We start from the raw sequence: 12,641 nt of genomic DNA, 5'->3' as shown, positions 1-12,641 counted from the left end.
ATTAAATGGTAATACTGCGCTCAAAAGTCAAAAACAGTCAGAAGACAGACAGAATTTCGTTTGTTCTCATATTTTTCTGACGAGCACATAGCGAGTTTGATTACATATGTTAAAGATCAGGGGTCGTGTCATGATGGGAGGAGCCTGCGTTTTTTTCCTCCACAAAACTCGGAATTTCTCTGAGTTAACGCATGAAGCTTAAACAGAACCAGTCGGAAGCAATGACCAGGAATTGTTTTCTCTTTTTCCGATTTGTTCTGTAACTCGGACAAGTTTTTTTGTTTGAAATTTAGAAACCCCCCACGCCAAAACACCAGCCATTTGGCCCATCATGATATAGCCCCAGATTAACGCAAGAGGGTCATTTTAATTTTAGATGCCTGGGGGACCTCAGGAAAGTCATTATTAAAAAATATGTCTATTTATGTACAGAGAGAGAGAGCAGGCTTTGGGTCAGCCCTCTTCGGTCATTGGCTTTCATATGTTTTTGCTACTTTGTGATTGCTTGGATAGTCTGCCTATCAAGACTTTGCGATATTAAAGGTAGTCACATTCCCATTTGTGTTCTGATTGTGTTTTGGTGATGGAACTGAAGTAGTCATTTTGTGAGATTGCTGATGGGACATGACCTATATATAGCTTTTGAGAGCTACTGCTCAGGGCAAACTCCTCCTCCCTTGCTGTTTGATTTGCTTTACTTTGTCGTTGTGACAACTTCCTATTAGATTTACAGCTTACATACAGAGCGCTTATACCTAGGTCCCAGTAAGATGTTACAAGAACAATGCAATTCATTCTGCTGATCCGATTCTGTCACAATCTTTCTTCTTGTCTCACAGGAGATGTTTAACGTGTTTTAAACTTTAAAGCTATCAATACTAGTCATGGCCTACCTTTCCTCCAACAATGTTTTGTATATACTGTGGGAAGCTAATAAAATAAATGTTGCAATATGGCAGCATAAACAGAAATGTACGAACTAAAATCATTTGTGAATATTGTATTTAAAAGGTAGATACAAACTGTGTTTTGATAATGGGGTATGCCCACATTATTGTTGTTTCCTTTTTGAGTATGTCAAAGTTTTCCCAGTTCACTTTATGTCCTTTGGTCTACACCTCTCTCTGGTTGTACGTTTCCCTGCTCGCAACTTTCCTTGACTGTACACATCCTTACCTGTACCAGTGTCTACACCTTCCTCACCGAGCCCACACCTTCGTCATTCTGCACCCAACACTCGCCTATTACTATCTGCACCTCTGTCTGACAGCACATCTGTCTGTCTGCAACCATACCACACCTATCTGTCTGCACCTCTCCCTGTCCGCACCATTTCCAGCCTGCACATCTCTCCGGCGGTTCCCTCCCAACACGTACCTCTTCTTCCCCTTACCTTTCCCTAACCCTACCTCTCCCTTTCTATACTTCTCCTTTCCTGGACAACTACACGCCCATACCTCTATTTGCAGCTCTCCCAGCCTCCACCTAGCCTGCACCTCTTTCTTCTCATGCTTCTGCCTGCTCAAGCCTACTCTTATCTGTACATTTTCTGGCACATGCTTCCTTCTGCCAGCATCTCTCTTAGCCTGCAACCAAAAGGCCCCTATCTCTGTCTGCAAATCTCTCATCCTGCTTTTCTCCCAGCCCCCACCAGTGATTCACATACATTTCTGGGCACACATTCCACTCTTCCTCTTTTTGCCTGTTTGTCTCTCTGTCCACACTTCTGCTAACTTCATCCCCCTTCAGCCAGTATCTCTCCCTGTCTGTCCCTTTTTCTTCTACACTGCACTTCTCCCATCCTCCACATCTTTCCATCTCCCTCCTGCACCTGGACCTCTACCTGCCCTCCCTGCACCTGCTGCACTCAGCCTGCACCTCTTCCTGCCTCCACTTCCCCGATAACCCACGTCTTCCTGCAATGACCTCTCCCTGCATGCATCTTTTACAGCATGGGTCTCCATTGATGAGCTCAGGAGCTACTGGTAGCCCACCAACACCCTTGAAGAAGCTCTTCCAAGAGATGATCAGCCCAGTACATTCATGGGGAATATTTAGGCATCTTAAAGAAAATAGCATTGCTCACCCTAAGACCCTTACAGTGGCAGCCAGCAAAACCAAAGGAAGGGCCTCTTGCCAAGACATACACACACACACTGTTTTGCCCTAGATGGCCTGCAACATGAACTTATGTATCGATTCTCAATCTAGTAAAGTGAGAATGAGATGGGATATATTGTAGGCTCCACTTAATCAGAGTATATGTGTGAACAATGAGCCAGGAAATATGAGTGCCAGCAGAAGACAAATCAAGAGCCAATGCATAGTCATGTAAGTGTGGGCCAGCAGAAGCCAGAGAGACTACGTCTGAGTTGGGTGCATGATCAAACTGCGAGCAGAGGAGAGCAGAGGCTGGGTGAGCTCATATCCACATCTGTGAATCACAGTGCAAACATTGTGATCTCTGCAAGCATGTGTGCACATGTATGTGTCTGTCCGTCTGCGTCTGTGTGTTTCGCATTGTGTTTCAACCTGATAAACAATGTTATTCATTCCATGGAAGATATATCTCGTTTAAAAGACTACCAAACGTCTAGTTGATGCCCACTTATTTCTGGCATAATAGTGGACCTGGCATAATAATTGTCATTCTTGACATATTCTGGGCATTCATGGTATAGATGTGCATACTGGCTGCCATCATTGACATAGTGTCAGTATGACTGGCCTAATTCTGCCTACCTGTGACAAAAATAACAATAGCCATGATTGATGTATTGGAGTATACTGGCCATTATGGCCTCAAGCCTTGGCACTGTGGTGCCTCTGAGAAAATGGTGTGCATTATTGTCATATTGTATGCACCCCTGGCATTATGGTGAGCATCCATGGTGGGTAATAGCAAAACCTGGATATTTGAAGGCGATTCTTCCCGCGACAAGCATTTGTACATGTGAGTACTTGATGAAAATGACAAGGTGATGTTTTGGGGAATGCATATTTACTAAAAATCAAAGCTGCTTCAGAAACTTAATTTTGATGATTGAGTTTGTTTGCCCTATATGGAAAAGTATTGGGTATTTGATAGAAAAATGTTTTTTTAATGAAACTGAAATGTTGATTATGACAACATGCTTGCATTTCCAAAACAGTTGAATGGTAGTTTAAGCTCGGTAAACGGGACTCATTGCTGTGGTTATGAACACTGTGCCAGAGGGCATATCCTGCTTTGGCTGTTATTTCATTAGTCAAGTGGAGACGTTTCTATTGATAGTACTTTTCCTGTCATATTTGCTGATATTCATGCCTGACTTCTGTGGGTGGTCACTAGTTCTATTGTCAGTGAATGAGGTCCCTATGGTACCATTTGTTAGTAGCTCACAATGATTTTCCTTGAGCAGAAGTAGCTCTCATGAAAGAAAAGGTTTGCAAAAGGCTTAAAACACTGAGGCAGTTTTGGCTCCAACCAATGTTCCGTACTCTGCATATTAGATCATGCATGGATGCAATTCTCTGTTGTCTAAAAGGGGAATCGTGTCAGCTCTCATGTCATTTCAAAGATTTATTAAAGCAGTGCAACAGGCAACAAATATGGCCACGTAACACACAGTCAAAGGAAGAAGAGAAAATAATTAATTAGGATAAACCTACAACGAGGCCCTTATCTTGGAATATTAAGTACTTTCTGTTTCGGGATCAGTATTTGAAATAATGGCAACTGTGCAATATTAATCAAAAGTCGTTTTCGATTTTATTCTTTGTTAAGGGAAATGCCCAACTGTTTTGTAATATAGCCTTATAGCCCGCCGTTGCGGGCTATACCGGCTATTAAAGGTCCGCTGCAGCGTTAAAGGCCAGAGCCGAAGGCGAGGGACTTTAACAAAGCAGAGGGACTTTAAAAGCCGGTATAGCCCTGCTACGAAGGGCTATAAGGCTATTAGAACATTCTACAAATAAAACAAAGCCTTCAGGGAGCGCGAGGGGATTGAAATCCCCTCAGGCTCCCTGAAGCCTTTGTTCACAGCCAGAGCTGTGAACAAAGAAACATTGGAATGTTGGAGCTCCGGGCTTATACCAGCCATTATAAGCCCGGAGCACTCCATTGTTTTCAATGGAGCTCCTAACATTCCAATGTTCTAATATGGCTTGATGTCTTTTGATATATAAGGTTTGGGATATGTTTTGTATTATTGTGATAATTTTAAGAGATGGTAGGTTAGGTGCAATGAAAGAAATGATTAAAAAAAACAGTTTTGGGTGACCGCCCTTTCACGGACTCTAAGGAGAATTGGGTGCGACAAGGGAAATGTGCAAACAGATGTCAACCAAGACTAATACTCCTAATACATAAAAATTATGCATGGAGGCCTTTTAAGATTAAATTGAGGGGGGACTGAGTGGGACAGGGCGAGGTTGTATTTTATGTATTCATTTTAATTAATTGAACATTCTGAATAAACTTAAATCAGAATTTGAACTTAAGTGAACGAAGTCGTCGCAAGGCAACGCAAGTCCTAAAATGGGATTTAAGAAGCCACACAAAGACAAAAGCCTACACCTACTTCAAGCAGGCATAATGAGAAGAAAGATCTTTATTGCTCCTTCTTACTCTTTCTATGTGTGATACATTTTGCATCACGCATACAAAGAGGAAATCGCCGCTTAGGATTGTTTGTGTTCAGGAAGGTATTCTTACCTTCCTGCTTAAAAACAATCCCACCTGTAAGACAGGCACCCTTGTACCATGAGCCAAGGGTGTCTGCGTTGGTGCTAGGCAGCACACACTGCACCAGCTCTAGGAAAGAGCAGACGTGCGCCATATAGTGAATCTGCTCCACAATGGACCTGATTCACAAAGGTAAACTGAAATAAAAGGCTAACTTTATGACTTACGGCATTCACAAAGGGCATTTACAAATAGTAAAGATAGACTTTTGTCTCAGTGTTGGTCTCAGTTAAACTTACGATCAAAACTTAAGTTCAACTGAGACAAAAGTCTAACTTTACTACTCGTAAATGCCCTTTGAGAATACCGAAGGTTGTAAAGTTACACTTTCGTCTGAGTTTACTTTTGCGATTCGGGCCCTGAGCAGCCGCGGTCGGTAGTAGGAGTAACTGCAGGGCGGTGACGTGGGGAGGGGGAGGGGCAGAGTGGGGGATAGTAAACTATGGATTACGGAGGTTTACAGGTAAGTTAACATATAAATTAATAAACGAATTTCGTTGCGTGCACTGCATCCCCAAATGCGATGCAGTGCACGCAAAGAAATTTGTTTTATTAATTTATATGTTAACTTACCAGTAAACCTCCGTAATCCATAGTTTACTACCCCCCACCCTGCCCCTCCCCCTCCCCACGTCACCGCCCTGCAGTTACTCCTACTTCCGACCGAGGCTGGCCCTGAGTGTGCAGAGTGAGTCGCTATATGAATTCAGACTAGCAATGAACTGCATCTCTGGATTTTAATAAGCTCAAAGCTTTTCCATTGCACAGTGCTGACTACGTGCAGAAAAACTTTTAATACATCAAGCCTGAAATGTTTCTCCTTTCTTTGTACAGGGTGAAGGAGCTGGAATACGATAAATACACAAGAATAAAGAGATAGGGCTAATGCTTATGCCAACCTCCTCCCCTTCTGAAAAGACATCTCCACCGCAAATCCATCTTTTCTACAGCATTGTTATGCCGAGATTAAAAATAATGTGTTTTCCTCACTTCTGAGAGAGGCTGCAGTACATACACTCTTACACAAGAGAAGGAATCCTTTGAGAGTCCGCAACTTTCTGAGAAGAGCCCTGCCGGCACTGTGTCTTCTCCTTGAAGCTTTAAGCCACTGGGGCAGAACTGCATATTCCTCATTTGGAGCATTGTAAAAGTTTTACTCGGAAAGTTTCAGAAGATGACAACTCAGTAATTTCAAAAAGTTGCTAAGTGGGTCGCCTTTGTAAAACGTAGCCTGCATTCCAAACTACCATCAAAATCGTTTTTATGGGATTTTACCAGTATTTGTTTGGGGCTATAATTTCTAACTCCGAAAAGTAAACTTCGCAAATCTTTTTAGCCAGGAAAGCAGACATTTTTCTAAATTTGTAAAGATATAAAAAAAAAACTTCACCAACTTGAGAAACTAGCAGGTTTAAGACAATATTCACAAATTTGGTGCAGTCAAGCTTTTCCAACTTTGCCAAAGCTTGTTCTTTGGAGTCCTGATCATTCTCTAAAACTGCCACTTGCATTTTGCACCACCATTCTTTTTAATATTTTGAGAATGTTTCCATTTATTATAGTTGGCTAATGTATGGAAGCCCTGGTTATTATCGCTAACTATGATAACAAAGTGGAAAACAACCATAAAAATGCAAGGTCATATTTACAATCATGCACACTCATCGTAACTGCTCTCAAACATAGCTTGGTTGGAGAAATACTTTTTTAAATCTCAGTCATTTATTTGATGAGGATTCTATTATCTTTAGTTACATCTACATGGATATCTTTATTGGTGTATGGAACATGCCATTCGCTTCAATTCGAAGTTAAGGCTTACATAACACTAAAAAAGCATAGGGGCTGATTCACAAAAGCAATTTTGAGTACAGAAAGTAGTATTGAAGGAGAAAGTTTTGTGTACTCTTACACAGTTTTGTGAATTAGCACTAAAACGTACTACTCATTAGGAAAAGTGCAAAGAGGGCAAAGAAGGTTTCGAGAGACAAGGATAAGCCAACTCTAAAAAGAAAAGCTTGCTCAATCTTTCATCCTTTTGAAAAGGATAAAAGGATTACCAATGGTAAAAACTGATATTGCGAAGAAGAAAGAAAGGAGGTGTGGCATTGGGGTATTGAAGCATGTTGGACTGTAAAAACTAGTGGGCAGAGTACAATCAGCGCCAAGACGCCACGGCATAAGTGTGCTTTATAAATGTTTCAGTCAGTCAGTCAATTTGCACAGTATATTGTGGGGTGGGCCGATAGAAGATGAACCACTTTGGATCGGTGGAGGCGGAGGGGCAAACTGAGCATCACTGTGAGAATACAGATTTGAATTTAAGATTGACCATGTACTATTTTACTATGCTTTGCCCATAGCAAATAATGATTATTGGACAAGAGGGTCACTCGTGTTACTTGTCCATTGGCCCAACATTATACTGAGGCCAATTCACAGAAGCATTTTGGACTAAAATCTAAAACAGTACTTCTTTTACATACTTTTTGATGCCTTTGTGATTTTCTCCAAAACATCTAAAATAGGAATCAAATGCACATTTTCTGGGAATATTCATGTACACTTAATACATATAAAAAGGACTTTGATGTCTGTGCACTTTTACAAATAGAGAGTTAAACATTTTGAGGCCAATTCACCGAGGCATGTAAGAGTATGTAAAAGAGTACTCCTGTAGTACTAGTTTCCATAATCAAACATACTTTTGTGAATCAGTCCCATTGTTTATTACTTTGAAGTGCTCATCTACCTATTAGAGCTGCTCTAAACAGAACAATCTCATTAGCTATACAGTCAAGTCACAAAACAGCCAATCAGAAGGTATTACAATTGCCTCACTTGTGACCTGGGGTAGCTTTTGAACCTGTGAGCTAAAGGTAAAAACGTTCTTAGGTCTTCTCAGAAGCAATTACCAATTCTGTCCTATTTTGACGATATCATTCACAATTAACTTTGAAAAATCTATTTAGTTTTCTGTTAGCAAAAACAGGAAAGATGATAGGAGTGAATTAAATGGTTAGAATCCAGGTGGTGTCATTTTAATCCTATGAAGCCCTTTCTTTTGTATTTCTTCAAAACACATATTTCGATCTATCGAATTATCTGATATGCAGTAAAAAAAAACTATCATTTCATCAGAATTTTAGGACACATGTATGCATTGTTTAGTCCTAAATGTTAAGGTTGAATTGTGTTTGCATTATTGCTGCTAATTTGAAGCTAATAATGGAGCTAAATCAGTTTGGGCCGTACCTTCGCTTGCATGGCGGTCTCTGAATATGTTGTTCGGATGGATGCTAAACCCTTCCATGTCGTGCACTGATGACGCTCTCCTTATGCTACAGATGCTTTCCTTAGACTTGGAATGAGTCAAGTGCGGACCCGTTTGAAGCCTGTCCGGGTAAAGCTGGTCCCATTGCCGTTTGGGCGACGAATGGTCCAAAGGTCCGGATATATGAACTAAAGGGTTACATAGGCCAGGCTCAATCAGGGCCTTTGTGTCCTCTGCTTCCGAAGGGCTAACACTTTCCTTTGCAGGGGATTTGAAAGACTTCAGGGCAACGGAATCCTCGCTGAGCTTAGAAGAGTGGATCACCACGGCGTCGGGGTCCTCCTGGGGTAAGGATTGCTTCCGGTAGGTCAACAGTCTCAGTGCAGGCAGCCGGAAGCCAAAAAACGTGCCTGTGAAGAGAAGGGCATTTCAAGGTTAGATTCAGCCATCCTGTCTGAACAGATGACAAACAATCGATTTTAACATGAATCAAACACACCACTATTCACTGAGTACAGGATTATAAAGCGTAGGGAATAAGGGTGAGTTGCATTTAACTCACCAAGGGGCATACCTACAAGGCAGCGATATAAAATTATCTGCACTTTTGCGGCCGTTTTCGGCCAAAAAGCGGCGATAATTTTATCGCCATATTAGCAAGGTCATGCTATCGCGTGAAACCTTGCCTTAGCGCCTGAATTCCTTGAGCCCATCTTTGCATCTCTAATGAGATGCAAAGTGGGCGTTCCTCCCCAGGATAACGGGAGAAATGTTGCTAAGCGACATTTCTCCTATTATCAAGCCTCACGCAAAGCAGCATAGCGACAAGAAAAGTAGCGATAACCTCTGTTATCGCTACTTTCCTTACCCCTGCTTTGAAACTGACTTAGCCATGATATCCTATGGAAGGTGGATATCATGACTAAATATGTGAGGCACTATCAGCAAGCTATCGCCAAACTTCGTGGGATTATCGCTGGGTTCCCAGCGATAGTCTTACGTTTGGCAGTTAGCACTAGGATTTTTCTCGCTTTTGAGATAAGAGTTACTAATAGCACACTATCTCAGCGATAAAAATCCACGCTAGCCAGCGATAATTACCCTAGCGCTAAGTGCGCTTAGCAACAATTATCGCCGGTTGTTGCTGATATGCCCCCTAGTAAAGCAGTAAACACATTTTAAACCGAGTTTCAACCTTGCAATGGACATCAAATGCAACATTGGCATTAAAATCAACGAATATCTCATGTTTTGCCATTTTTCTGAGAATTCCCCTTTTTACATTTCGGCACATTTGACCTGCTGAAATCTATCAGGTTGAAATTCGTAGAGTTACGGTGTTTACCCTATCTCCCATTTGGCCAGCGATTAGAAATATCCCGCAAACTCTGAGTGAGGGCCTAAATCAGAAAACTGTCAATTTACGTTTTTCGTAGGCGTGATATTTTGTTTTAAAGTTCCATGCAATATTATGACTTTTTGGTGAATGTTTCTGTAACAAGTACAGTTGTATTTTTTAACCAAAATACTGAGGGACTCATTTCTGAAAAGTGACGCATAGCTGCGTGAAAACAGCGATGCGTCACTTTTCATTGTGCCCTCCTTGCGACATGCGGGATGCGTTAGATTTACAATATGATGCATCATGTCACAAAGAGTTACAGATACATCAGTATTTCTGACGTATCTGTAGGCGCAAAAATGAGGCATTGCTGGAGTGTGTCACAAAAGTGACGCAACTTCAGCAATGGGTCATTTAACATGGGCAAGTCCCATTTCAATGTGCCTGCGTCAGTCTTATGCCTGCTGTGAGGCAGGCGTAAGATATTGATACATTTGCGTCCTAGAAGTGGCGCAGTGAAATCTCATAGATTTCACTGCGTCACTTCTACGAGGCTGACTTGCGTCAGAATGCCCACCCTGCATACACTGTACCTGCCGCAGGTATAATGTGGCGCTGAGGTTTACAAAGTGACGCATCTATCTAAAAGCAACATGGTGCATTTTTGACGCCGCTGGTGCGTCACAAAAAGTGACGCACCGGCAGCGCAAAAGTGGCGCAAGGGCTCATAAATAAGCCCCTGAGAGCTTTGCAAGAAACTTTGGGCCTCATTTATGAGAAGTGACGCATCGCTGCGTGAAAGCAGTGATGCGTCACTTCTCAGTGCACCCTCTTTGCGTCATGATGGATGCGTCATATTTACTGTATGACACATCATGTCACAAGGAGTTACAGATACGTCAGTATTTCTGACGTATCTGCAGGCGCAAAAGTAACGCATTGATGGAGTGTGTCACAAAAATGACGCAACACCAGCAATGTGTCCTTTCACATGGGGCAAGCCCCATGTGAAAGGGCCTACGTCAGTCTTACACCTGCAGTGAGGCAGGTGTAAGATATTGACGCATTTGCACCCTAGAAGTGGCGCAGTGAAATCTCGTAGATTTCTCTGCGTCACTTCTACGAGGCTTACTTACATGGGAACACCCACCCTGCATACATTATACCTGACGCAGGTATAATGTAGTGCAGGGGTTTATGAAGTGATGCATCTGCTTAGATGCGTCACTTTGTAAATAGGGCGCAACAAGAGGCATGTTTTACGCCGCCGATGCGTCACAAAAAGTGACGCAACGGAAGCGCAAAACAGTCGCAAGGCCTCATAAATAAGGCCCTTTGCGTTCCTTTTAACCACCACAGGAAATTATTTTTAAAAATCCTTTGACCTAAATGACGGGAATAGCACATTTTGAAAAAAATGTATTTGACTGAAAAGCCCAGTCTGTAGTTTGCTAACAAACTGTCATTGATACCATTCAAAAACAGATTAAATGTAGAAAAACTTAAAGACAGAAATATATTTCAGAAATCATTTGTTATATTGTTTAAATGACAGGAGTTACACAAAGGAGTCCCTGAGTTTCTGAGCAAGAATATAGACGAAGTGATTGCTGCCCAGCAAACTCTAAGTGACAACCCCGTACCAAAGGCAATTCGTATTATGTTAGTATTACATTGAAATAATCGCATCTTTCAAAATTTCCATCCCAAACATTTGATTTTTGGGACATTATTGGGCATTTTTTCAAAAGTGGTACATATTAATGCAAGCTCAATAGAGGGACATATGTTCCCGGAATGATCATTTGTAATAAGCAATAGGTCATGGTCTTTCAGCAAGTGATTGAAGATTTGTTAGAGAAAGCCCTTTGACACTGTTAAATGTAAGGGAGTGTAAAAGCTCCCAGTAGCAAATTCACTTCGTTATCTTATATCCATGTCTGCTGTGGTACAGCAACTTGGATGTTAAACACTCCCATGTGTTTTTGAAATAAAATAGTATGTTTTATCATTAGTTTCACTTATTTTTTAATTCTTTCAGTCACCATGTCATGAACGCTACGCACAGACACTGCATAGCGGTGAACACCCATAAATATAGGCTACTTACAGGATGTATACTTAGCACAAAAACTCTATGGTCCCAATAAACAAAGATTTTGCTGTGAGTTGGTGTGACTTTCTCTTTTCTGGTTTAGTAATGAATAATTTCTTCCAAGTGCCCTTGTCAGAATAAAATAATTATAAACCTGCACTTGCGCATAAACTATTATAGATGAAGGCAGATTTATGGGGCATATCAGCAACACCCGGCGATAATTATCGCTCAACGCTCTTAGCGTGAGGATAATTATCGCCGGGTAACGTGGATTTTTATCGCTGAGATAGCGTGCTATTAGGAACGCTTATCTCCTCAGTGATAAAAATCCTCTCGCTAACTGCCTAACGTGAGATTATCGCTGGAAACCCAGCGATAATCTCACGCAATGTGGCGTTAGCTTGCTGATAGGGACTCACAAACTTAGCCATGATATCCACCCTCCATAGGATATCATGGCTAAGTCAGTCCTGAAGCAGGCGTAATGAAAGTAGCGATAACAGGGGTTATCGCTACTTTTCCTGACGCTATGCTTCATAACGTGGGGCTTGTTGACAGGAGAAATGTCGCTTAGCGACATTTCTCCTGTCATGTTAGGTCAGGAATGCCCACTTTGCATCTCATTAGAGATGCAAAGCTGGGCATAAAGAATCCCCACGCTAAAGCAAGGTCTCACGCGTTAGCGTGGCCTTGCTAATTAGGCGATAAAATTATCGCCGCTTTTCGTCTGAAAACGGCTGCAAAAGCGGCAATAATTTTTTGACGCCTGCTTGTAAATATGCCCCTATGTTCTTTGGAAATTTACTTACATTCTCAGCAGGATGCCTGGAAAGTAGTGGTAATCACAAGCGTAAGGAAACAGGCTTTTTTGCAAGTCCCCTCTCCCCTGCTTTTTGCCCCCATTTGGACTACTAGCTGCTGGTTTTTGGACTCCGAGTGTGCACTGAGGACTGCTAACCAGACCCCAGCCTTTGAGGGGCCTCGGTAGATAACACTCCAGAGCAGGCTGCCTTTTGTTCATGCAAACAAGTTGGAGACAGGGACAGAGAGGGAAAACCGGTCCCCAAACACGTTTTCACATGGGCGTGTAGCCCTTAGGTAGCCACATCTCTGGGGAGGGCTACAAAGCTCCTCACAGTTGAGAGAAGTTCCCGACATCTTGAGAGTGGCAAGAATATTGCACACTGGGATTTTCAAATGC

General features: G+C 42.0%; 1 protein-coding gene across 4 annotated transcripts in view; it reads right to left on the bottom strand.

Moving 5' to 3' along the window:
- Positions 1–12,641, bottom strand: part of KCNH7 (potassium voltage-gated channel subfamily H member 7) — a 1,410,086-nt gene that overhangs the window by 491,184 nt on the left and 906,261 nt on the right. For all 4 annotated transcript variants that reach the window (XM_085645418.1, XM_085645417.1, XM_085645419.1 and 1 more), the window contains exon 5: positions 7,982–8,410. In XM_085645418.1, coding sequence (XP_085501544.1) covers positions 7,982–8,410 — 429 coding nt within the window. The remainder of the gene's footprint in view (positions 1–7,981; positions 8,411–12,641) is intronic.

The sequence above is a fragment of the Triturus cristatus genome, chromosome 3_1 (genome assembly GCF_964204655.1).
Source record: "Triturus cristatus chromosome 3_1, aTriCri1.1, whole genome shotgun sequence".
NCBI lineage: Eukaryota > Metazoa > Chordata > Amphibia > Caudata > Salamandridae > Triturus > Triturus cristatus.
Note: the sequence above shows the minus strand (reverse complement) of the source record. Positions and strands in the feature narration are given on the sequence as shown.